This window comes from Aedes albopictus, chromosome 2, assembly GCF_035046485.1.
Source record: "Aedes albopictus strain Foshan chromosome 2, AalbF5, whole genome shotgun sequence".
Classification (NCBI taxonomy): domain Eukaryota; kingdom Metazoa; phylum Arthropoda; class Insecta; order Diptera; family Culicidae; genus Aedes; species Aedes albopictus.
This window is the reverse complement of record NC_085137.1, coordinates 213,991,541-214,015,578: the sequence shown is the minus strand read 5'-3', so window position 1 is coordinate 214,015,578 and position 24,038 is coordinate 213,991,541. Positions and strand designations below refer to the sequence as shown.

General features: G+C 43.7%; 1 protein-coding gene across 1 annotated transcript; it reads right to left on the bottom strand.

The window, feature by feature from the left end:
• Positions 1-239: 239 nt before the first annotated feature.
• On the bottom strand, positions 240-23,806 carry LOC134283939 (GMP synthase [glutamine-hydrolyzing]-like). The gene is made up of 12 exons (XM_062851099.1): positions 23,427-23,806; positions 14,856-14,969; positions 14,596-14,782; positions 14,420-14,537; positions 13,971-14,127; positions 13,763-13,906; positions 13,604-13,700; positions 12,971-13,530; positions 12,731-12,902; positions 12,443-12,672; positions 1,162-1,353; positions 240-1,095 (listed from the first exon to the last, which is right to left on the bottom strand). The coding sequence occupies exons 1-12, from the start codon at positions 23,448-23,450 to the stop codon at positions 994-996; spliced, it is 2,097 nt and encodes a 698-aa protein (XP_062707083.1). The 5' UTR covers positions 23,451-23,806; the 3' UTR covers positions 240-993.
• Between the last annotated feature and the right edge of the window lie 232 nt (positions 23,807-24,038).

Sequence of the window (24,038 nt, the reverse complement as noted above, 5' to 3'; positions counted from 1 at the left end):
GTATAAGGATGTGCACTGTGCAGTAATCCAAATTAGTAGAGGAATATTGTACAATGCCTGGCGCTGGTGGATCGCACAATAGCTAGAAGGTGATAAATGATAAACAAACGAGCCAAAGTTTTTCTCGGTAATTCAAAACATCCTTGAAGATTGTCACAAGAAAAATGCTGAACCAATTATGTCTTTTTTGAGCATTGGGTCGGGAGAACGGGTAAGTTCAATGAAAAAAAATAATAGAATATTTGTAAAGATTGTTCGTTTTTTGTTTATTGTTTGCTATAGTAGTTTCAACATTACATATCTGGAGAACTGCATATTAGGTACAGTGTGCACTGGTAAGGTCAACGAAAAGGACACATTCTTGTACGGACATAGATTAGAGTAAAAATGGAGACTCAAAAAACTTAGTAAAGTTTTGATTTATTTCCAATTCAATGTCGATAGGTGCTTTTCAATAAACATTTAATTAAACAAATTAAACACCTGATGGACACATGTTGATTCTATTAGCGAAGCGGAGCCGCATATTCTCTCTCTCAGTTTGGGTACTTTGCCCCAAAATATATTAAACCTTAACGCTTCTCCAAGCAGCAATATTTTCTTGGCATTTCTGCGAACATCACTGTCCAACTGCATTTCTCTCATATTTATATATGTATTCTTTACAATTCTCCTCAGGATCGACGATGTGTGGCAATTCAATGTCACTTATTTCATCAATCCTTGTCCAGATAAACGTTAAACGTTTTCTAATCCGATCCTGTACCGCACACTACAGTGGTAGAAAAATAACCTAGCTCTTTTCGTTATAAGATGATGATAATTCCGCTACAACAGCTGGCAGCGATGCCTTCGGTGAAATTCTAGCAGCCCGCAATGGTGATGACGTTAACGACTTTATGATGCTGATGAGACAAGCAAGGATGACGCTGGTGGTGGTGGTGGATGTGGTGGCGGCGGCTGCAGTAAGCATCGTGTCGCTGTTTGGGCGAATCATTCCCACTCGGTCGTGCCCGGTGGCTTCGCAGTCAGGTCCAATAGGACTCGCGAAATGCCGCTTAGGCTACCGATTTCGTCGACCATTTTATGCAGAACCTGAAGTTGAAAAATACGGATTAAATCTCCTTCCCTATATGTGAACAAACATAAACGGAAACTTACGTGCAGGGGTAATCGGTCCGTACCGGGCACGGCCGGAACTCCCGTCATGAAGTCGTTGGTGACGAACGGTCTCAGCACGACCGAGCGCTGGCAGGATGGCGTCTTGGGTGCCGGGTCCCGATCGAAATGCACTGGTATCAGGATGACGGGCATTTGCGAGATTTTTCGCATGCATTCGTTTTCCATCAAAATCTGGAAAAAAAGACAAATAAATTATGTTCAAAATTCTTACACAATTGTAAAGAATTTTGTGAGGCGAAGCAGATTGATGAATCATTCAAGAGAGAGAACACCAACAGATCACTGATGCTATTTTTCCCCGAAATGCGTGGGCCTATTCGTCGGCTTTTCGGATATTGAGTTCTCCGCCTATCCTATCCAAATACGGGACAACAAAAGATGTTTACAAAGTTCTTACAAATTCTTATAAAGTTCTTACAAGGTGCAGTTAGTGTGGGGTTGAGGACCGTCTTCTACAACAAAAGTAAAGACCAGGACTACTCTTTCCTCGACCCCATGGTCACCAAACACTTCGTCTCTCAGGAACCACCAAAAACGCATTGCTGCACAGAGGTACTAATGCATATCGCACCCTCAAGGTTAGCTGCGTAGCCTCTAATAACAAACATCGATGACTCGCTTTGGGGAATCCTCTCCTTTTTTCCTCGGAAGGCAGACAGGGTCGACACCACACCTGCTTCCAATTGCACAGCAAGTATCAAGAACTGATAACGCGTGTACAGGGATTTAACCCCTGTCAGGATCAGCCAGCATACAGAAAGTCATACCGTACCGACAAGCAGGGATGGCATGCTCCTCAGTTTGAGTGCAAGTGTGCGCGGTTTTAATATGAAAATGAGCTGCACTCTGCACATTTTCAGTGCGAAATGTCATCCCTGCCGACAAAGAGCCTCAACCTGCCCCGGGAACCCTTTCCAATAGCGGGCTCGGATCCAAGCCAGTATACCGACCCCACGACAGCAACGCTACCAGGATATTCTCCCCGCGGCCATTTAATCGCTATTTAGGGGGATATGACCTACGTAGCAGACTGCGAACCCTTGGACCACCTCTTGTATAGTGCCTGAACTTGCCATTCTACGAGTCAACGCGCCATCTCCTCTGTAGCTCGAAAACTTCGTTAGTGAATACCGTTGAAACGGAATTCCAGTCAAACTCATCCCTACACATCCTCTGGACAAGCTTGTCCGGAGTTGTGTCCTCTCCGCATGTGGTAAGCAAGCGGTCACGTACCTATATTGATTTGGTTGATTGATTTAGCTATATTATAGAGACTGATCACGTTCATTTCATTTATTTAGTGGCAGCCAAGGGTTGAAAGTCTCTTTAATAAAGACAAATCAATCAATCAAATTTTTTAGTTCAACATCAAATTCATGATAACACTGAATCAACAATTTGTCGCCATAACACTCGATTTGCAACTGCAGGTCACGCCCAACGCTCGCCAGATCACGCTCCACCTGGTCCACCCATCGTGCTCTCTGCGCCCAACGCCTTCTTGTACCAACCGGATGGTTAGCAACCACCAACTTTGCAGGGTTGTTGTCCGGCATTATTGCAACATGCCCTGCCCACCGTATCCGTCCAGCTTTAGCCACTTTTAGGATGTTGGGTTCACCGTAGAGTGCAGCGAGCTCGTGGTTCATCCTTCTCCGCCACACACCGTTCTCCTGCACACCACCGAAGATCTCCCTTAGCACGCGTCGCTCGAAAACTCCGAGTGCTTGCAGGTCCTCCTCGAGCATGGTCCATGTCTCCTGTCCGTAGAGGACCACCGGTCTTATTAACGTTTTGTACATGGTTCATTTGGTGCGTGGGTGAATTTTTTTCGACCGCAGTTTCTACTGGAGCCCAAAGTAGGCCCGACATCCGCTGATAATGCGCCTTCGAATTTCACGGCTCACGTTATTGTCAGCCGTCAGTAAGGATCCGAGGTAGACGAATTCCTCCACCACCTCGAGAGTATCCCCGTCTATCGTTACATTACTACCCAGACGGATCCGGTCATTTTCGGTTCCGTCTACCAGCATGTACTTTGTTTTTGAGGCATTCACCACCAGTCCGACCTTTGCTGCTTCGCAATTCAGGTGGGTGTACAGCTCTGCCACCATTCCAAATGTTCTAGCGATAATGTCCATGTCGTCCGCAAAGCACAAATTGGTCGGATTTTGTGAAAATCGTTCCCCGGCTGTTGAACCCGTTTCGTCGCATCATACCTTCCAGAGCGTTGTTGAAGAGTAGGCATGAAAGTTCATCACCTTATCGCAGTCCCCGGCGAGATTCGAATGAACTGAATAGTTCACCCGAAACCCTTACGCAGTTTTGAACACTGTCCATCGTTGCTTTAATCAGGCTAGCCAGCTTCCCAGGGAAACCGTTTTCGTCCATGATTCTCCATAGCTCTGCGCGGTCGATACTGTCGTATGCCGCCTTGATGTCGATGAACAGGTGGTGCGTTGGGACCTGATATTCACGGCATTTCTGGAGGATTTGACGTACGGTGAAGATCTGGTCCGTTGTCGACCGGCCGTCGATGAAGCCGGCTTGATAACTTCGCACGAACTCATTCGTTTTAGGTGTCAGACGACGGAAGATGATCTGGGATAGCACTTTGTAGGCAGCATACAAAATAGTAATCGCCCTGAAGTTCTCACATTCGCCTTTCTTGTGAATGGGGCAGGGCAGATTACTTCTTCCTTCCACTCCTCCGGTAGCTGTTCGTTTTCCCAGATCCTGACTATCAGCCGATGCAGACAGTTGGCCAACTTTTCTGGGCCTATCTTGATGAGTTCAGCTGCGATACCATCCTTACCAGCTGCTTTGTTGGTTTTGAGCTGGTGAATGGCATCCTTAACTTCCCTCAGCGTGTCAGTTGGTTGATTTCCGTCCTCCGCTGCACTGGCGTGCCTACGTTCTCCACGCCATTCAGGTGCTGATCGAAGTGCTGCGTCCGTCAAGAGGCCTCCGTCTTTATTCCTGCACGAAACCGTTGCGGGATGCGTTGAGCTTCTGATAGAACTTTCGTGTTTCTTGAGAACGGCACAACAGTTTCTTCACACACAATTTCTTCACACTCCGCTTCTTCCAGGCGGCGCTTTTTCTCACGAAAGAGGCGGGTCTGCTGTTTCCGCTTCTGTTTGTAACGTTCCACGTTATGTCGGGTACCTTCAGGTATCAGAACGTCGGCTCAGGCGGCACGTTCTCCATCAGACGGGAGATTTGTGCCTCGCCTACTTAATGCCTATGTCATCATCTACCCTTTTGGAAATTATGGAGAATGGGGTGGGATAAGGGAACGGATTGGGATTTGGAAAAGGAAAGAGGAATGAGAGGGGGGAAGGGAAGACATAAGACCCTTGACAAGGGTTAAAACGCCGATGCGTAAAAAAGCCGAAAGCTCTAATGGTTTTCAAATACTAAAAAAAAAATAAGAAGAAAAAAAAACCTTTTTGAAGGTTGAAACGCCGATGCGTAGAAAGAGCCGAAAGCTCTAAAAGCTTTGAAAAGCCAAAACCCTAAAAAAGGAAAAAAAAGGAAAAAAAAAGGTTGAAACGCCAATGCGTAAATGAAAAGCTAATTGCTCAATTAGGCTTAAGGCTTTTTACGGCATCATCAGCATCGGCAGCCATGTTGGATATGAGCCTTGTTTCGGATAGGTATTAAGTGGCCACGTCTTTTCAGCAGCGAATGCAGCTTCAAGCTGTAAGTATATTTGTTGAAGGTTAGGTAATGCTCAAATGTACACAATTTTGGACTTACATTTCGTGTCCTTCCTATTTTACTCCGAAACACTTCTTAATTCGGTTTTGCTTGAATTCGCACGAATTTTATCTAGGATTAACATATTTAGTTGATAAGTTAACAGTAGTATAATAGAATCCAATTCAAATTAGCATGACTTACAAATGTTGACTCAATGAACGACAAATGTATGTGATTATCGACTCCGTACTATTTAGGTTTAGGATCTACAAATTAATCAATTTTCCATTAATTATAATTAAGAAATTTAGGATAGACAATTTACTGACAATTAAGTTCAAATGCCTTCTAATCATCCACTTCACAAATCGATCATAAATACGGATAATGTCGAGATTTAGTCTTCACTTGATTTTCATCTGTACAATTACGTTGCACTTTTTGTTATCGCATCTCCCGTCCAAAACGTCAACCTCCGTTCCTCTTTGTGAGATCCAATCCATCAGATCTCTTGTCATCCGTAGGGATAGGCACGGGTGATACGGAACTCACCATGGCCTGACTGCCCTGTTGTTCTTTTACAAGCCTCAAAATTTCAAAGTGATAATTCTCTACCACCAAAGCGAATATTTGTATGAAAAAGTATCATCCTATATGCTCACTCGCAGTGATTGCGATGATACTTTTTCTGCTGCGTTGCAGCAGAATTGACAGTTTTTTATCACTTCAAAAATGCGAGGCAAACAATCATTGAAAAGCAAAAAGTCAATGATTCGTTTGAAAACTTAGTGATGCAGTAAGACACCTTAAGAAGCCAAAACCCGCAGGTAGAAGACTAACTATTCACAAGAAACACATCAGCTTGATATTTCTGCAGATATTTCTGGTAGACGTATCCAGCTGTTATGTTCATTGAAATAGCTGTCAATGATCACTTCAATAACCGCCCGCTACAGATGAAGTTTTGGCAGAGCTACTCTGTTGTGATACTTTAACAACAACTTTGTCGAAAGTATAGTTGATTTTGAAATAACTATTTCTGAGTATGTGCAGAGAATCATCATCGATACAGCAGAAAATGACCCGATAGTCTATGGATTGCTGGGTTCTTACAATCCGCCAACGGTCTATTGGAATCCGAGGATTCTGTAACTTGAGACGATGAAGAATATCTCCATTTTTCAAGTTTTCGTTTGCATCCCAAGGAATGCTAAAACTGACCTTGTTTTGGTACAGTGAGAGCGGTTCTACTATGAACTTGAATTCACCAGCCACATCATTTATTGCAGCAAGCTTCTCTTTGAGCCAGTCACAGCTTTCTTTGTTGTCAGGCGCGAACCACACGGCACTGAACCTGAGGCCAGACCCAGAAAAACTTGGAACAAACGAGTTGGGCGGTGAAGAAAACAAGCACAAATTCAGATCTCGTAAAAGAGAGTCTTTCATCGCGTTGGTGAAAGTGCCGTTTACAAGTCTCACTTGGATTCTATCAGTTTCACTTTTAACAGCTCGTTCTGGTAAAGAAGAACCATTGTAGGAAATCTGTTTAGATTTCCCTTTGGTAGCAGTGCCCTTTTCACCCTTTGATCGGGTTCCACTCGATGAATTCGCACCAGTCCCATTTGATTTGTTGAGAGACATTGCATCCTCCACACAATCACCTGTGGCTGCTTGCAAACCGATGATAACAGGATTCTCCTGATTAACCTTACCGATAGAAGTACCGTCAGTACTTTCAACCTCCATTCCTCCTTCGGAATTTGCACGACGCTCTGCAGCCATGATGGGTGAAAAAAAAGCGTGGATAACGACCTGATGTCGATGGTGGTCAGAATCAGAAAGAACGATAATTCCAACAATCTACTTCTATCCACTGAACCAGTTATGTCCACACTACTACCAGCTGCAAAACGGTGAGTCGATAAGGAGAGCGTCCAATATAGCTCTGGTCCTCACAAGTTCCTACCTCATGCTTCCACGGGTCAAACGATGACAAAGACCGCCAGCTAAGAGTTGTGTGCTTAGCTGGTAGCGCAGCCTGGGCACTGTTGTCCTTCTGACTTCAGCTAGATTGAGGAGGTACGATCCGAGTGTCTGTTCACCAAGGAGGTGCGGCTCAAACAGCGTCTGTTCTGGCATCCAGCGGCTGAGTAAGAAACGCTGCACCACGCCCAGCTAGATCTAAGGTGGTAGCCCCATCAGCGTGGTCGTCCCAGTGTTGGTTGGGACGTTAAACAGAACTGGCACGATGGCCCTCCGGCGAGACAGGAGTGTTGGCGTAGGCCCAATAAGCCACCCGTAAAAATCCCCATTGCGAATAACATAGGAGAAAATACGACTCGATACAATCGGCAAAGACCCACGCGACGAAATAAGGACTACGATTGGAAACTTGGAACATGGAATTGCAAGTCACTAGGTTTCGCAGGATGTGACAGGATAATCTACGACGAACTACATCCCCGCAACTTCGACATCGTGGCGTTGCAGGAACTTTGTTGGACTGGACAGAAAGTGTGGAAAAGCGGGCATCGAGCGGCTACCTTCTACCAAAGCTGTGGCACCACCAATGAACTGGGAACAGGATTTATAGTGTTGGGCAAGATGCGACAACGTGTGATCGGGTGGCAGCCGATCAACGCAAGGATGTGCATGTTGAGAGTTAAGGGCCGTTTCTTCAACTACAGCATCATCAACGTCCACTGCCCACACGAAGGGAGACCCGATGACGAGAAAGAAGCGTTCTACGCGCAGTTAGAGCAAACATACGATGGTTGCTCGCCGCGTGACGTGAAAATCGTTGTCGGCGACATGAACGCGCAGGTAGGAAGGGAGGAAATGTACAGACCGGTAATCGGGCGAAACAGCCTGCACGCCGTATCGAATGATAACGGCCAGCGATGCGTAAACTTTGCAGCCTCCCGTGGTATGGTAGTCCGAAGCACCTTCTTTCCCCGCAAAGATATCCACAAAGCCACCTGGAGATCACCCGACCACCAAACAGAAAACCAAATCGACCACGTTCTAATCGACGGTAAATTCTTCTCGGATATAACCAACGTCCGCACATACCGCAGTGCGAATATAGATTCGGATCACTACTTAGTCGCTGTATGCATGCGCTCAAAACTTTCGACAGTTATCACCACGCGTCGAAGTCGAACGCCGCGGCTCAACATCGAGCAACTTCATAACGTAGAAGTGGCTCAAGACTACGCGCAGCAGTTAGCAGTGGCCCTACCAACGGAAGAGCAGCTTGGCGCAGCTACACTTGAAGATGGCTGGAGGGACATCCGATCCGCCATAGGCAGCACCTCGGCTACAGCACTAGGCTTCGCGACTCCGAATCACAGAAACGACTGGTACGACGGCGAATGTGAACAGTTGAAAAACGAGAAGAATGCAGCATGGGCGAGAATGCTGCAACACCGTACGAGAGCGAATGAGGCACGGTACAAACAGGCACGGAACAGGCAGAACTCAGTCTTCCGGATGAAGAAGCGCCAGCAGGAAGAACGAGATCGCGAAGCGATGGAAGAGCTGTACCGCGCTAAGGACACACGAAAGTTCTACGAGAAGCTGAACCGCTCGCGCAGAGGCTTTGTGCCACAAGCCGACATGTGCCGAGATAATCACGGGAATATTCTCACGAGCGAGCGTGAGGTGGTCGAGAGGTGGCGGCAGCATTACGATGAGCACCTCAATGGCGACGTTGCAAGTACCGAAGGTGGCGTGGTAACAGATCTAGGAGTATGTGCACAGGACGAAAGACTTCCGGCCCCTGACCTTCAAGAGATTGAGGAGGAGGTTAGCCGGTTGAAAAACAACAAAGCCGCTGGAGCAGATCAACTACCAAGCGAGCTTTTAAAATACGGTGGAGAAGCACTGGTGAGAGCACTACACTGGGTCATTACCAAGATTTGGGAGGAGGAAGTATTACCGGAGGAATGGATGGAAGGTATCGTGTGTCCCATCTACAAAAAGGGCGATAAGTTGGATTGCGGAAACTACCGCGCGATCACACTACTGAGCGCTGCCTACAAGATACTCTCCCAAATTTTATGCCGCCGTCTATCACCGATTGCAAGAGAGTTCGTGGGGCAATATCAGGCTGGATTCATGGGTGAACGCGCTACAACGGACCAGATGTTCGCCATCCGCCAGGTGTTGCAGAAATGCCGCGAATACAACGTGCCCACACATCACTTGTTCATCGATTTCAAATCGGCGTATGATACAATCGATCGAGAACAGCTATGGCAGATTATGCACGAATACGGATTCCCGGATAAACTGATACGGTTGATCAAGGCGACGATGGATGGAGTGATGTGCGTAGTTCGAGTATCAGGGACACTCTCGAGTCCCTTCGAATCTCGCAGAGGGTTACGGCAAGGTGATGGTCTTTCGTGCTTGCTGTTCAACATTGCTTTGGAGGGTGTAATAAGAAGAGCGGGGATAAACACGAGTGGGACGATTTTCACGAAGTCCGTTCAGCTGCTTGGTTTCGCCGATGATATTGATATTATTGCTCGTAAATTTGAGACGATGGCGGAAACGTACATCCGACTAAAGAGGGAAGCCAGGCGAATCGGATTAGTCATTAATGTGTCGAAGACAAAGTACATGATGGCAAAGGGCTCCAGGGAGGAATCACCGCGCCCGCCACCCCGAATTCATATCGACGGTGATGAAATCGAGGCGGTTGAAGAATTCGTGTACTTGGGCTCACTGGTGACCGCCGACAACGACACCAGCAGAGAAATTCAGAGGCGCATTGTGGCAGGAAATCGTGCCTACTTTGGACTCCGCAGAACTCTACGATCGAATAAAGTTCGCCGTAACACGAAGTTAACCATCTACAAAACGTTGATTAGACCGGTCGTCCTCTATGGGCACGAAACATGGACCCTACGTGCAGAGGACCAACGCGCCCTTGGAGTTTTCGAACGGAAGGTGTTGCGTACCATCTACGGCGGAGTGCAGATGGAAGACGGGACTTGGAGAAGGCGAATGAACCACGAGCTGCATCAGCTGCTGGGAGAACCAACCATCGTCCATACCGCGAAAATCGGGAGGCTACGGTGGGCGGGTCACGTCATCAGGATGTCGGATAGCAACCCGACTAAAATGGTTCTCGAGAGTCATCCGACCGGTACAAGAAGACGTGGAGCGCAGCGAGCTAGGTGGGTCGACCAAGTGGAGGACGATCTGCGGACCCTACGCAGAATGCGGAACTGGAGACAAACAGCCATGGACCGAGTGGAATGGAGGCGACTACTATGTACAGCAGAGGCCACCCCGGCCTTAGCCTGACCGGTAAGGTAAGTACTACCAACTACATGTGAGATGTGAAGAGAGCAATCTCTAATACTCACATGTAGTTCACTGAAGTATGACGCATATCTGTATGTGTAGAGAAAAGAAACTTATTGGAACAATATCGCTTCCCAATACTGAAACAATAACCACACTGCCGTTATACGCATAATTGTCCCATGTTATATGGGATTCCCATATAACATGGGACAATCGCGCGTAGAACGGCAGCACAGTAGGGGCAAAAATCAAACCGAAGGTTATAAGGTGTAATATGCCAAACAGAATACAAAAAAAAAGACATATACACTATTTGAGAACGTAGAAGACAATGATACTTGAACAAACTGAAACATATTGTTTCTGAAAATCATTCTATCTGACCGCAATATGAGGTTCCCTAAGCGATCAAGAATGATCAACAGTCCACTGCATACATTGTCCCCGTGTTCTCCTATGAGGAAATTCTCTTTCCCACGAAACCGTTGCGGGATGCGTTGAGCTTCTGATAGAACTTTCGTGTTTCTTGAGAACGACACAACAGTTTCTTCACACTCCGCTTCTTCCAGGCGGCGCTTTTTCTCACGAAAGAGGCGGGTCTGCTGTTTCCGCTTCTGTTTGTAACGTTCCACGTTCTGTCGGGTCCCTTGCTGCAGCATTACCGGCCTCGCTGCGTTCTTCTTCTCCAAAACCGTTCTGCACTCTTCGTCGAACCATTCGTTCCGTCGATTCCGTTCCACGTACCTGATGGTGCTCTCTGCTGCGTCGTTGATGGTTGCTTTCACTGTACTCCAGTAGTCCTCTAGAGGCGCCCTCGTCTGGCAACGCGGCCTCGAGATTCTGCGCGTATGCTGTGGCGACATCCGGTTGTTTCAGTCGCTCTAGGTTGTACCGTGGCGGTCACCGGTACCGTACATTGTTGATGACGGAGAGTTTTGGGCGCAGTTTGATCATCACCAGACAGTGGTCGGAGTCGATGTTGGCGCCACGATAGGTCCTAACGTCGATAATGTTGGTGAAGTGCCGTCCGTCAATCAGAACGTGGTCGATTTGAGATTCCGTCTGCTGTGGTGATCTCCAGGTGTAACGATAAGGGAGGCTGTGTTGGAAAAAGGTGCTACGTATGGCCATGTTTTTGAAGGCGGCGAAATCAAGGAGTCGTAGGCCGTTTTCGTTCGTCTGCTGGTGGGCGCTGAACTTACCAATCGTCGGCCTGAATTCCTCCTCCTGGCCTACCAGAGCGTTTAAATCTCCTATGATGATCTTGACGTCGTGGCTTGGGCAGCGATCGTACTCGCGTTCGAGCTGCGCGTAAATGCGTCTTTGTAATCATCAGTGCTTCCGGAGTGTGGGCTGTGCACGTTTATTATGCTGAAGTTGAAGAATCGGCCCTTGATCCTCAACCTGCACATTCTTTCGTCGATCGGCCACCAACCGATCACGCGCATATGCATATCACCCATCACGATGAAAGCTGTTCCCAGCTCGCGTGTGTTGCCGCAGCTCTGTTAGATGGTATGCTTACCTCTAAACGTTCGCACCATGGATCCTGTCCAACATACCTCCTGCAGCGCGACGATGCCGAACCCTTCAGTAGATCGGCGAGTATGCGGGTGCTCCCAATGAAGTTGAGAGATCGGCAGTTCCACGTACCGAGTTTCCAATCGCAAGTCCTTTTTGTTCGCTGGGGTCGTTGCCATTGGTCTCGGTTCGTATTATTCTGTTGCTGATTTTCCGTTACAATGGTTTTTTTACGGCTGGCTCGTAGGGCCTGACACCAATCCCCTACTTTCCGGAGGACCCTAGTGCACAGTTGAGCTTAAAGTCCTTCCCTGGCACTCGGACGTAGATCAGCTGCCCCTAACATGGTGATCAGACGCTGTTGTGAGCCGCTCCTCCTGGAGAACAGACGCTCAGGTTTACCGAAGCAAACCCCCCCCCCCCCCCCTTCCCTGTCAGCCTACGACCAAAGTTCCCACCGGGGTTGGTTACCCGATCTTCCCTAAGGTTGCTCATAGTTTCCGGCCGGTACCGCGTGGAGGTAGGGATAGGAGTTGCTGGGCAGAGGCTAGTGGATCACAATGGGATCTGAATTGCGCAGCATACCCAGCCTTTACCGTGCCGGGGACGCAATCAATCGCTTCCAAATTTTGCCCAGTTGCTTTGGACGCTAATATAGATTGAGAAAGCTTTGACCCACCAAAAAAAATATCTCATGTCATTTGTTATTACATACCCTGTTAGCGATTGCGTCCGCCTGTCTGATCTGCGATATCACATTCTGCGTCAGTAGGGTGTGAGTGATGTCCTGTACTGGATACTTGACGGCGTCTCCAAAGATGTAGCACACCCGGTTGACGTTATGCAAGATTCTGGGAATCAGCTTGGAAAGGAACATCATGTCCTGCCAGTTTGGTTGGTCTTTGCTGCTGAGACCCACGGCGTAGTTGTAGGACCGTTTATCACCTGTGGGGGTTATTTATTAGATGATAAGCAGAGATGTTTGAAAGAAGTTATTGCGAACCTTGCACTCCGACGCTTCGAACTGGCAGTAAAGTGGCGTTTAGCTTTATGGCGCTGGAAATGCGGCAAAGCTCCTCTTGCTCTTCCTTGGACGTTGTTCCAGACACACGGTTGAGCAGAGCATGATTTTGTTCAAGTTTCTTCTTGTAGTCCACGATAACTTTAGCAATCACCTTATATGGAATAAATTCATCTCATGTTTATTAGAATCACTGGGTTAGTTGCCAACACGTTAACTTACCTGTGTTTCTGAATAATCCTTCATGTAAGCTTCTTCGGCGCACAGTACGCGGATGGCCAATCCCGGACCAGGGAACGGATGTCGTTCAACGACATGTGCCGGAAGTCCCAGTTCATAGCCAAGCTGCCGGACCTCATCCTTGTGAAAGTCCTGCAGGGGTTCAATTACCCGTCCCGTTTCTCGCAGCTGGCGAATCAATTCCGTATCATTGTGATGCGTTTTGATGGTATCGGCCTTCGTACTGACCAGCGTAGAAGCCGATTCGATCAGATCCGGCCGCAGAGTTCCCTGCGCAAGGAAAACCTCCTCGGCGTTCAGGTTCAGATCCTTGATGATCTCGCTCGATACTTTGACGAATACGTCGCCAATGATCTTGCGCTTGTCTTCGGGACTGGTCGTCTGACACAGCATGGGCGTATCTTGATTGTAGAGCGATCCGGGAACCTTGATCGTAGTGGTTCCCCGGGTGAATTGGTATAGCGCATCCTTCACCAGTAGATCGACACCCAGCTCACGGAGAGATTTTTCCACCTGAGCACTCTCATTCTTTCGCATAAAACCTAGGTAATAAGTAACAAGATATGTAAGATTGAACACAGCTTGAAATAATAAACTTAGATTCTAAAAACCTACCATTATCAATATGGACAGCAATAACTTGTTCCGGTTTTAAGGCAGTTCGTAGAAGGGCTGCGCAAACTGTGGAATCAACGCCGCCGCTAACTAGCAACTGAAATTACAGAAATTTCAATGAATCCCACGTTGTCTGAAACACTTGCACAACACACTTACCAAAACTTTATTGTTTCCAACACGCTCCCGAATGTAGTTGATACATTCTTCCTCGCGGTTGTGGATGGTGAAGCTCTGCGAGAAACCGCAAATTTCGAACAAGAAGTTCGAAAGCATCTGCTTACCATTCACCGTTAGATCCACCTGAAATATATAAATTAAAGTTACGATAAAAGTTCCTTCTGTTCCAATGCATTCAACTCATTACCTCTGGATGGAACTGCACACCATAGATACGCATCTGCTCATTGTAGATACCGGCCACAATCCTGTTGGACGAGTACGCGCACACCTTGAGCTTGTTGCCAACCCGATCCAGACTGTCCCCGTGCGTCAGCAGCACCGACTGCACTTGTGTAAGGCCTCTGTAAAATCAGATAACGTATTAATTTGGACACGCAATCAAATTACTAACTTTTCAAAGGAAAACATCAAATTAGCGTACTAATTACATAAACTCAAAATAATAAAAAATAAAAAATGTGATACAACGTGTAGCTTCCAATCCAAAACTGGCAGTAGTGGAAGATGTTCCTAGTATCTAAAAGTTTACTCTTGGAGGATTGTATCAAAGATTACCGTTAACTTAAGTAGCAATCCTTTTCTTTTTCCTCCGTTTACTCTTTTAGTTGTGCTACAATCATAAATCATACTTACTTGAAAAGCGGACAGGAAGCTTCCACTTCGATGTTGTGTTCGCCGTCCTCGCGAATGTCCTTCTTGTGAACAGTTCCGCCAAACTCTTTGTTCATAATTTGCATTCCATAGCAAATACCTGAAAAGGTTATGAACGTTAGTAGGTATGTCTTAACGTCACACTGTTCATTCCTCACCTAAAATGGGCAATCCTATTTTGAAAATGTCCGGATCATAGTGTGGCGCATCTTCGGCGTACACCGAGTTCGGTCCACCGGAAATGATGATCGCCTGGAAGCCTTGCTCCTTCAGCTTCTGAGCAGGCGTGTCTAGTGGCAAAATTTCAGACTTCACTTTCAGTTCACGCACTTTTCGGTCGATGACCTGGCAAGACAAGACGACGGCGGAATTCATCATTAAATAGGTTTGAAAAACCTTAAACATATGCAACTCTTACCTTTCCATACTGTGCCCCAGCATCGAGGATTACCAGTCGTTCGTTGTGCACTGCTCCATTCTCGGTCGCTCCAACAGACTTGTTCAGCGTATTCATTTCTTGATCGTTACAGCACTGGAATAGAAATGTGAAAATCGGTCAGAGATACAACGAGGAAGATTATTAAAAACTGATAGGCAGTTGCATAGCAGTGATGCTTTTTAGTGGCCGGTTACTATCAACTATCTGTTGACGTATAATTACAGGAAAGTGAAAACTACTGAAGCGTGACAAACATACTAAATCAGTGTTTCTCAAACTATGGGTCGCGACCCAAAAAGAAATCCCGGGATAAATTCCTGGACGATCTCCGGAAGAAATTCATGAAAGAATTCAGAAGAAAAACCTTGAAAGTATTCTGCAGTAATCTCTAAAAGAATCTCAATAGAAGTCCCTGTGGGAATTCTGGAAGAATCCCGAACGGAATACCAGGATAAATCTAGGAAGGAATCCCGAAAGTATATCTCGATAAATCATTGAAAGAATCACGGCAAAGAAATTTGCACAAATAGCTAGGCACACTCCTAGCTTTGTGATGCATGTGAAGAAGTTTGTCTAGAAGCGGTTTGAAACGCAAAAAAATGCGAAAATGGGAGAGACAGAAATTTCTATCGTCGTTGTGCTCGAGTACTGGCGCTCTCGCGCTTGAAAACCGTTTCGTGGAAGAAGGCTGCAGGAAAAAAAAATGTTATGACATTTATTTTTCGAGCGGATTGTGTTTGGCTGGGCCTGTGATGTTCGTGTGGAAAAATGTCAAATGTACAGCCAGTAACCGTTTTTATTCAGTACATTTCTCATTCCTGCTTAGCACTGTTTATATGGGGAGACATTTTTTTCGTTTGAGCTGCGTTATGACATTTGTGAGCAAGCCCTTATGATTTATTGATTCGTTTGACAACCTAAGGGGCTGTCCATTTATTACGTAAAGGCATTTTAACGATTTCGACACCCCACTATTCTTGTAAAATTTTTTGTATGAGAACCCAACTATTTTTGTATCGCACGTAAAATTTCTCAAACATAATCGCCCAATGCTAATGGGGCACGTTCGGTGTAGTACTAGATTTGTAGTAATGAGATGAATAGGAAGCAATCAGTGAAGTACTAGATTGAAAGTAGTGAGCTGGATTTTTGTATGGTGAGATGTAGACATGGGTAACTCACTCGCGAGTTGACTCAAAGAATCGATTCGCGAAACCGAGTGAGTGAATCATGACTCTTTTCAAAAGAGTTACGATTCGCTGAAGTTCATTTCGAGAACAACAAGTGGTGAAAATAGTTATATTAACTGCGTTCTTAAGTAATGTTTAGACACAGAATAACGTATTCTTTGCCAATCGATCATTTTTTATTCGTATATTGTATGGCCGGTCAAAATTGAATCATTTTCCCATCTCTAGTGAGATGATCAGTTCTCCATTTCTGTAATGAAATGGTATCAACAGCATGGGTTATATGATTTCTTGACTAATTTGATGCTATTTGAGCAAAAGTTTGGGTAACTGTGTTGTTGTATTAGATATTTCTTGCAACTTCAACAACAGTTACCCAAACTTTTGCTCAAACAGCATTAAATTAGGCAAGAACCCATATAACCCATGCTGTTTGCACTATTTCATTGCAGAAATGGAGAGCTGACCATCTCACCATACAAAAATCCAGCTCACTACTTTCAATCTAGTACTCCACTGATTGCTTCCTATTTTTGTATGGTGAAAAGGTCAATTCTCCGTTTCTGCAAAGAAATGATGCAAAAAGCGTGGGCATTATGATTCCTTGCCTAATTTGATGCTGTTTGAGCAAATGCGCCATGCGCCATGAGTGAGCGATTTGCGAACTACAGAATATTTGAATACGATCGGGCTTGATGTGTAGAAGTCAAATAACGATATTTGACGCCATTTTAAAATCCAATATGGTGGACCATATCCAAGATGGCGGCCACAGTATGGTAGTTTGAGCTATTATACCATGCAATATGGGTATCTATCGATCGGGCTTCATGAGTAGAAGTAAAAACTCGACATTTGACCCTATTTCGAAATCCAAGATGGCGGACCATATCTAAGATGGTCACGGCTACGGAATGGTAGTTTGTGCTACGAAACCATACAATATGGGTATCTATCGACCGGGCTTTTTGAGAAAAGGGTAGAGGGTCACGGTAGATGGTAGGGTAGCGGGTAGGGTACACGGTGAAGCAGACGGTCGGGTAGAGGGTTTGGGTGAATGATAGAGTAGAAGGAGTGGAGTGAAGTAGAAGGTTAGGGTAGAGGGTAGGGCAGACGATAGGGAAGAGGGTAGGATAGAGAGTAGGGTTGAGGGTAGGAAAATGGTTTCGATAGAGAGTAGGGTAGAGGGTTCAATTAAGCAAAATATAGACTAGAGGATGCGGTAAAGGATAGGGCAGTGGTTATGGTAGAGGATAGGGTAGAGAGTAGGGCAGATGGTAGGGATGACGGTTATGATAGAGAGCATTGGGCAAATCTGGCTGAGACATCCATTTTTGTGAATCGATGCGGATCGGATCAGCAGAATGGATTCACCGATTTAATCGAATGATTTGAATCGATTTTTTTACATCGATTCGATATTATAAAATATTACAAAACTATGAAATGATTCGTTTACTGCATGTAGATCAAGTTCATGATATGTTTTATTTGTCTATAAATTCAATATCAAAATTTGAGATTGCACATGCGACTCTGATTCGAAAATGTAAATAATGTTGAGGCAGTGCATTCTGAAAAAAAAAGAAATTTATTATTTTTGAATCGAAAAAAAAACTGAGATCCTGAAATTCTCTAGAACTCTGAGAAGTATTCCAATATAGTACTGAGATAAATTCCCGCAGATTGCTGATAGAAACTCCCCCAGGATCTTTAAAGAGACTCCTCCAGAATTCTGAAAGGAGTTCCTCTAGAATTATGACAGATTTTTCAGAATGCTGAAAATTATTACAACAGAATCCTGAGCGACATTATCTAGTAAAGTACGCAGGACGCTTCCGGTATCTTGGTAGGAATTCTCTTGTACTAAGCACTGAAATCTTTTAAGGGTTTTCCTAGAAGCCTAAGAGAGATTTCTCCATATCTATGAGAAGGATTGTCTCAGAGCCCCGATATGAATTCTTTCAGAATCCTGTGGTAGATTGTCTAAAATCCTAAGAGAAGCTTTCCCTTTGAATTCTCCTAAAATGTTCCAGAATCCTAAGAGAGATTATCCCAGAATCCTGAGAGGAATTCCAAGAGCGATTCTTCCACTTTCTTGAAATAAATTTATCTACAATACTGAGAGAGATTCTCACAAAAAAAAAAGATTTTCGAAATTCTAAGATGAATTCCCAAAGAAACTTAAAAGAAATGTCCCAGAATCCTGAAAAGGGTAGCTTAGAACCCTAAGAAGGATTACTTCAGAACCCTGAGAAAGGTTCCCTCAAAATACTGGGCGGGATTACCAAAGAAATCTGTGACATACTCTCACAGAATTCTGAGAGATAGGATTCCCCTAAAATCCCGAGAAGAATTCCTCCAGAATCCTTTTAACCCTTCAGCACGCGCGCTGTTGTAAAAAGTACAACACCACCAGAAAACCTCGCTCGTTGTATACAACGAACCTGGAAGGTTAAGTATTTTCTCAGAATTTCTTTAACATCCTGAATGGATTCCTTTAGAATACTGAGAATAATTCTGCCAGAATCCCCAAAGGTATTCCTCAGAATTTAACGAGTGATTCCCCCAGAACTCTGAGAGGCATCATAAGAGGGGTTCTTCCAGATTCTTGAGAGAAATGTAGCTAGAAACCTAAGAGGGGTTTTCACGAAAATCTGATAAGGATTTTCCCTGGAAGAGAGCCAGAAAGCCGATTTTTCAGATAATCTTGGGAAGTGTACCCGCAGAATACTTAGTGATATTCTCCCAGAATCTTAAAAGGATCTTACGCATAATCCTGAGAAGGATGCCTCTTGAATCTTGTATGGGATTCCAGAATCTTGAGAGGAATTTCGCCACAATTCTGAGAATACTGCGAATGATTCTCCAGGAAGTCTGAGAGAAGTTCCTGAGAATGCTGAGAAAGATTTCATCAGAATTCTAAGTGGGATTCTAAGTGAGGGTCTCCCAGAATCCTTAGAGGAATCAACCCAGATCATCCAGAAATATCTTAGAATCTTGAAAGGGATTTCACCTTTGTTAGGGAACCCTGGTAGAGAATACCCCAAAATCCTGAATGAATTCCCTTAGAATCCAGAGATTCCCTAGAATTGTAATGGGTATTCCCATATAATACAGCTGAGAAAAATTCCTCCAGAATTTTTAAAGAGACTCTTCCATAATAGGGTCCTAAAATTAAAGACGAAATCTCGCTTATACTGAATAATACGATCAAGCATGGTATTCTAATCGGAATTGTACTTTACTCGAACTTGAAAAACAAAGGAATAATGAGAAAATTCGAAATAAGTAAAATGGTAAATGTGTGACTGAGCTCGACATTTTTCGCACTGGGATTTCAAAAATGTTCCTAACATGGTGAAAAAAAATCACTCAAAGTATGTGTTATAAGCTAGGGACGAGACAAAAAGGCTAAAAAAATAAAAATTATATATTTCCAACTACCTACGGTTAATAAAGACGTCAAAAAATGAGCAAATATGTACTCTTGAACCATATATTGTGGTTTAAAACAAGAATCCCGATAGGACTTTAGGAGCCTATTTTTTTTTTCCTCCCCTGTTGGGGAAATTAAGCCACTTTAGGAGCCTATACTGACGATTCCTCTAAAATTATGTGAGAGATTCCTTAAAAATGCTGTAAATTATCACACCAGCATCCTGACAAACCTTATCCCAGAAAAGAGAGAAAGACTCTTCCAATAGGAATTCCAACTGAATTCTATTAAGGATTTCCCTACTACCCTGGGAGAGATTACTCCAGTTTTCTGAGATGGATTCTCTCCGAATCTTTAGAGGAATTGTTCCAGAATCCTGAGGGATTTCGTCAGGTTTCCGAGATGAATTCTCCCTGAATCCTGTAATAGATTGTCTAAGAATCTGTAATGGATTGTCTCAGAATCCGGAGAGAAGTTTTTCCTCGGGATTCTCCCAGAATGCTTAAATGGATATCCCCTGAACTCGCTGGCGGATTCTCCTAGATTCCTGAGAGAAATTCTCCTGTAGTATAGAAAGACATCCCGTTATAATCCTGAAAGAGATTGCCCCAGAACCCTGAGAGGAATCCTAAGAGGGGATCTTCCACATTATTAAGAAAAAAATATCTAGAATCCTTAGAGGGGATTCTCAAAAAAATGTTCAGAACTCAGAGATGGACAGAGAAAAATGCGCTAGGACTCTGAAAGGGACTGTCTAGATCATAAGAAGCATTCCTTCAGAATCCTGAGAAAGATTCACTTAGATTCCTGGTAGGAATTTCCCAGGGAACCTGATATATACAGGTATACATAGATTTTGTGGACCCTAAATTATATAGACCCTCGATTTTATGTGCATTTAGATACCTTCAGGAATTCTTTCCAGGATTTCTTCAGGTATTCCTTCCGAGAATCTTCCCAGGTTTATTCTCAGGATTCCTTCAGACATTGCTTACAAGATTGCTGTACGGATTGCTCCGGAGTTCTCTTTGCGGATTTTTGCAGGGGTTGCTTTGGATAATCTTAAAAGCATTCTTTTAATTATTTTTTTCTGCATTCCTTCAGGGAATTCCTTCCAGGATTCCTGCTGTGATTTCTTCAGGGAATCCTCAAAATATATATATATATATATATATATATATATATATATATATATATATATATATATATATATATATATATATATATATATATATATATATATATATATGAAAAAATATAGATTTATTCCGAGATTTTTTTCAGGCAACCCTAGATCATAGAGATAAGTGACATTTCAACACACGAACGCGAGCGTGAATTTTTCCATACACAAAAATGCACGCTAATTCAAAGGCTATTCAGATTGCATATGCAAATATTACCCAATTGATTTGGGTAAAACGGCTAAATAATGATAAAACTAACAACCGGGGCAAGAGTGCACATATTTTCCCCCAAGTTTCACAACTACATCTACAAAAGAGACACGCACACATTTGAACGTGATTACCACTATAGAGACATATTCTATGGTTCTTGCAGGAATACCGGCACAGCTTCTGGCCGGCATTCCTGTCATGATCTCTCTAAAGGTTGCATCAGGTATTCTTTACGTGATTCCGTCAGAAATAACTTCAGGGATTTCTGTTAGAATTGCTTTAGAAAATCCTGAAAGGGTTCTTTCAGAAATTCAAACCTGCAATCTTTAATGGATTTCTGCTGGAATTACTTCACAGGTTCATTTTAGTAAACTTTCAAAGTATTCTGTCGAAATATATTCAGAGAATCCTAATGGAATTCTTTCTACGAACCGGGATTTGCGCTCGAGATTTATACAGTAACTCCTCCCGGGATTTCTTCGGTGAACCCTACAGTGTTTTATGCAATTCTGTATCCTACTTTCTATTTTATATAACTCATTTTGGTATTATTATGGCCAATAGGAGGCAATCAGTGAAGTACTAGATTGAAAGTAATGAGCTGGATTTTTGTATGGTGAGATGTTCAATTCTCCATTTTTGCAATGAATTGGTGCAAACAGCGTGGGTTATATGATTTCTTGGCTAATTTGATGCTGTTTGAGCAAAAGTTTGGGTAACTTTGTTGTTGTATTATTTATTTCATGCAACTTCAACAACACCGTTACCCAAACTTTTGCTCAAACAGCATCAAATTAGTCAAGAAATCATAATACCCACGCTGTTTGAACCATTTCATTGCAGAAATGGAGAATTGAACATCTCACCATACAAAAATCCAGCTCACTACTTTCAATCTAGTACTTCACTGATTGCCTCCTATTAGTAAACGAAGTACACTGAAGTTTTTTACACGGTCCGTCCTAAAAAAAACGCGTCATTTTAAAAACTGTCGTAAAAAAACCGCGTTATTTCAAAAATCGTCGTAAAAAAATTCTCGCGTAAAATAGTTAGGACCACATCTACCGTGACTTGATTTTTTTACGACGGTTTATGAAATACCGTCGATGGGGGTGACAATGGGTCTGGGGGATGAGATTGGAGAAACATAAAATTTGAAATAGTTCATCAATTATCGCTAATTTATATTGAAAACTTTATATTATTTCAAAGAGGAGATGTTTTCACACGTCATGATGCAAAATAAGATGTTTAGCAATAATCTTTTTTGTTAAATTTGTGACTAAACTTATATGATGAAACTACTAGAAAATCACTCTGAAAAAATTTCTCCTCCGTAATGTTTCACACAAGTACCTAACCATAAATTTTCTTATAAGTGATTAGCTGTAGGTATTGCCTAGTAGATGCAACGAAAAAAGCGGGCTGTCATTGCTCTTTTTATTTAAATATTCAATATTTTCGACCCTATGTCTAAATATTAAGAATGGGGGTGAGATTGGGTCAAGCAAGTTATTGAGTGAACATAACCTAAAAGGTCGCACACACGCATACCAAAGTAGTGACAGAGCTGTGAAAGCGACTCTCCACGAGCTGAGTGTAATTTACACTCACCTCGTGGAGAGTTGCCTTTGCAGCTCCTTCACTACTTCGGTATGCGTGTGCGACCCTTACTATTTTCGGCAAACTTTTAGACAAAACCACAAGCCAAAAGTCGTCCATACATCGTTTCTTGATTGCACACTGCTGAGCTGAGAAAACAACAAGTGAGTGTAACTCTTTCCAAGTGAGTGTTCCCATCCTTGGATTTTATGAACAATCAATATTGTTTGACATAGGGTGACTAAGGGTATTATCGGCAGGTTTGTTCGCTTAGTCATGGGGGGTTTTTGTAGGGAAGGATTTGATAGTAAAAAGAAGTTAAGTACTGTTCCTTTCAATTCCATTAAGAATTTGCATCCTTTGGCAGATACGTATTTCGACCTCAACTGAAGGGTCGTCTTCAGTGTCTTGTACTTGACTCGACTAGGTTAGGTATTCCACTTGAGGCCAACTCTGAGTTCAACAGGTTTAAAGAAAACCCAAGACGAAGAGAACAAAACTGCCGAAAATACGTTAGTTCCACTATTTTTTTAAATTTTCGTATATTATTCTAGATATTTATGACAACCCACACGTGATACAAAATATTCCGAGTAATTCCAGAAAAGATTTCTTGCTTCACAACTTTCCTTGCTACAACTATGTCTGGTACTTCCTTTTCTTGCAAAATGAGTCTTTGTGGTCAATATTAGCGGACAAAATCACAATTCTTAATTTGGTTTCGAGGAAAGGAAATGAAGCTCTCAGTTAATAGCTGTGGAAATACTCTAAAGCTGAGAAGCAGGTTTTGTCCCAGTTGGGACGTTACGCCAAGAAGAAGAGCTTTGCGTCAAAACAAGGTTTTCTGAAGATATGTATGATAAAAGGCACATATTTATATCTGACTGATAGCCACACATAATATAAAATTACATCTTACACGGAAGAAAATACGCAAGAACATCCAAACTCGCGAGCTTCGTTCAGGTGTCACTGATTGCTGCTGTCCTCCGTCTCGATAATGAATATTGCTGCTGGTCCTCCTATGGGTGGTATTGGGGCCACGATCACCACCAGACTTTACCTCCAGCTCAGCGAGGTGCAAGTAAAAATAAGATTCCCCTCACAACACGATCGGGTCGCGAATACTAGTTACGTCGTCTGCACTGTTTTCTTCTGCACTTTTCACTGCATTTCTGCCTGTTCATTGACCGGAATCCGGCAATACTCCGGCGGGACCGATTCCCGTACTAACAATAATTGGATCGTTTATTCCTGTAACTTACAAATGCAAAATTTGCAAAAAAAAAAACGCTAAATCACACATCGATTCATCGCCTAAAATCACCCGCCCACTCTTGTTCTTCCTGGGTTCTCCTGGCGATTCCCGACGGTGTGGATACGATTACGCATCCCGTTCGTTCCTTTTTTGACATCGGTCGACTGCCATGCAGCGCACAATGGGCTGAAACCATAATACTGGTAAAAAATATCCACACAAAGTACAGCTTTAGATAGTTAAATAATAAGTGCTATCTAAAAAGGCTTAGGG

Coding starts and splice junctions, on each gene's coding strand:
- LOC134283939 (XM_062851099.1), bottom strand. CDS start 23,450: ATGTTCTTGCGTATTTTCTTCCGT. Junction 14,783..14,855: donor CTGGGGCACAGTATGGAAAG/GTAAGAGTTGCA, acceptor TTGTCTTGCCAG/GTCATCGACCGAAAAGTGCG. Junction 13,701..13,762: donor TTGGAAACAATAAAGTTTTG/GTAAGTGTGTTG, acceptor CTGTAATTTCAG/TTGCTAGTTAGCGGCGGCGT.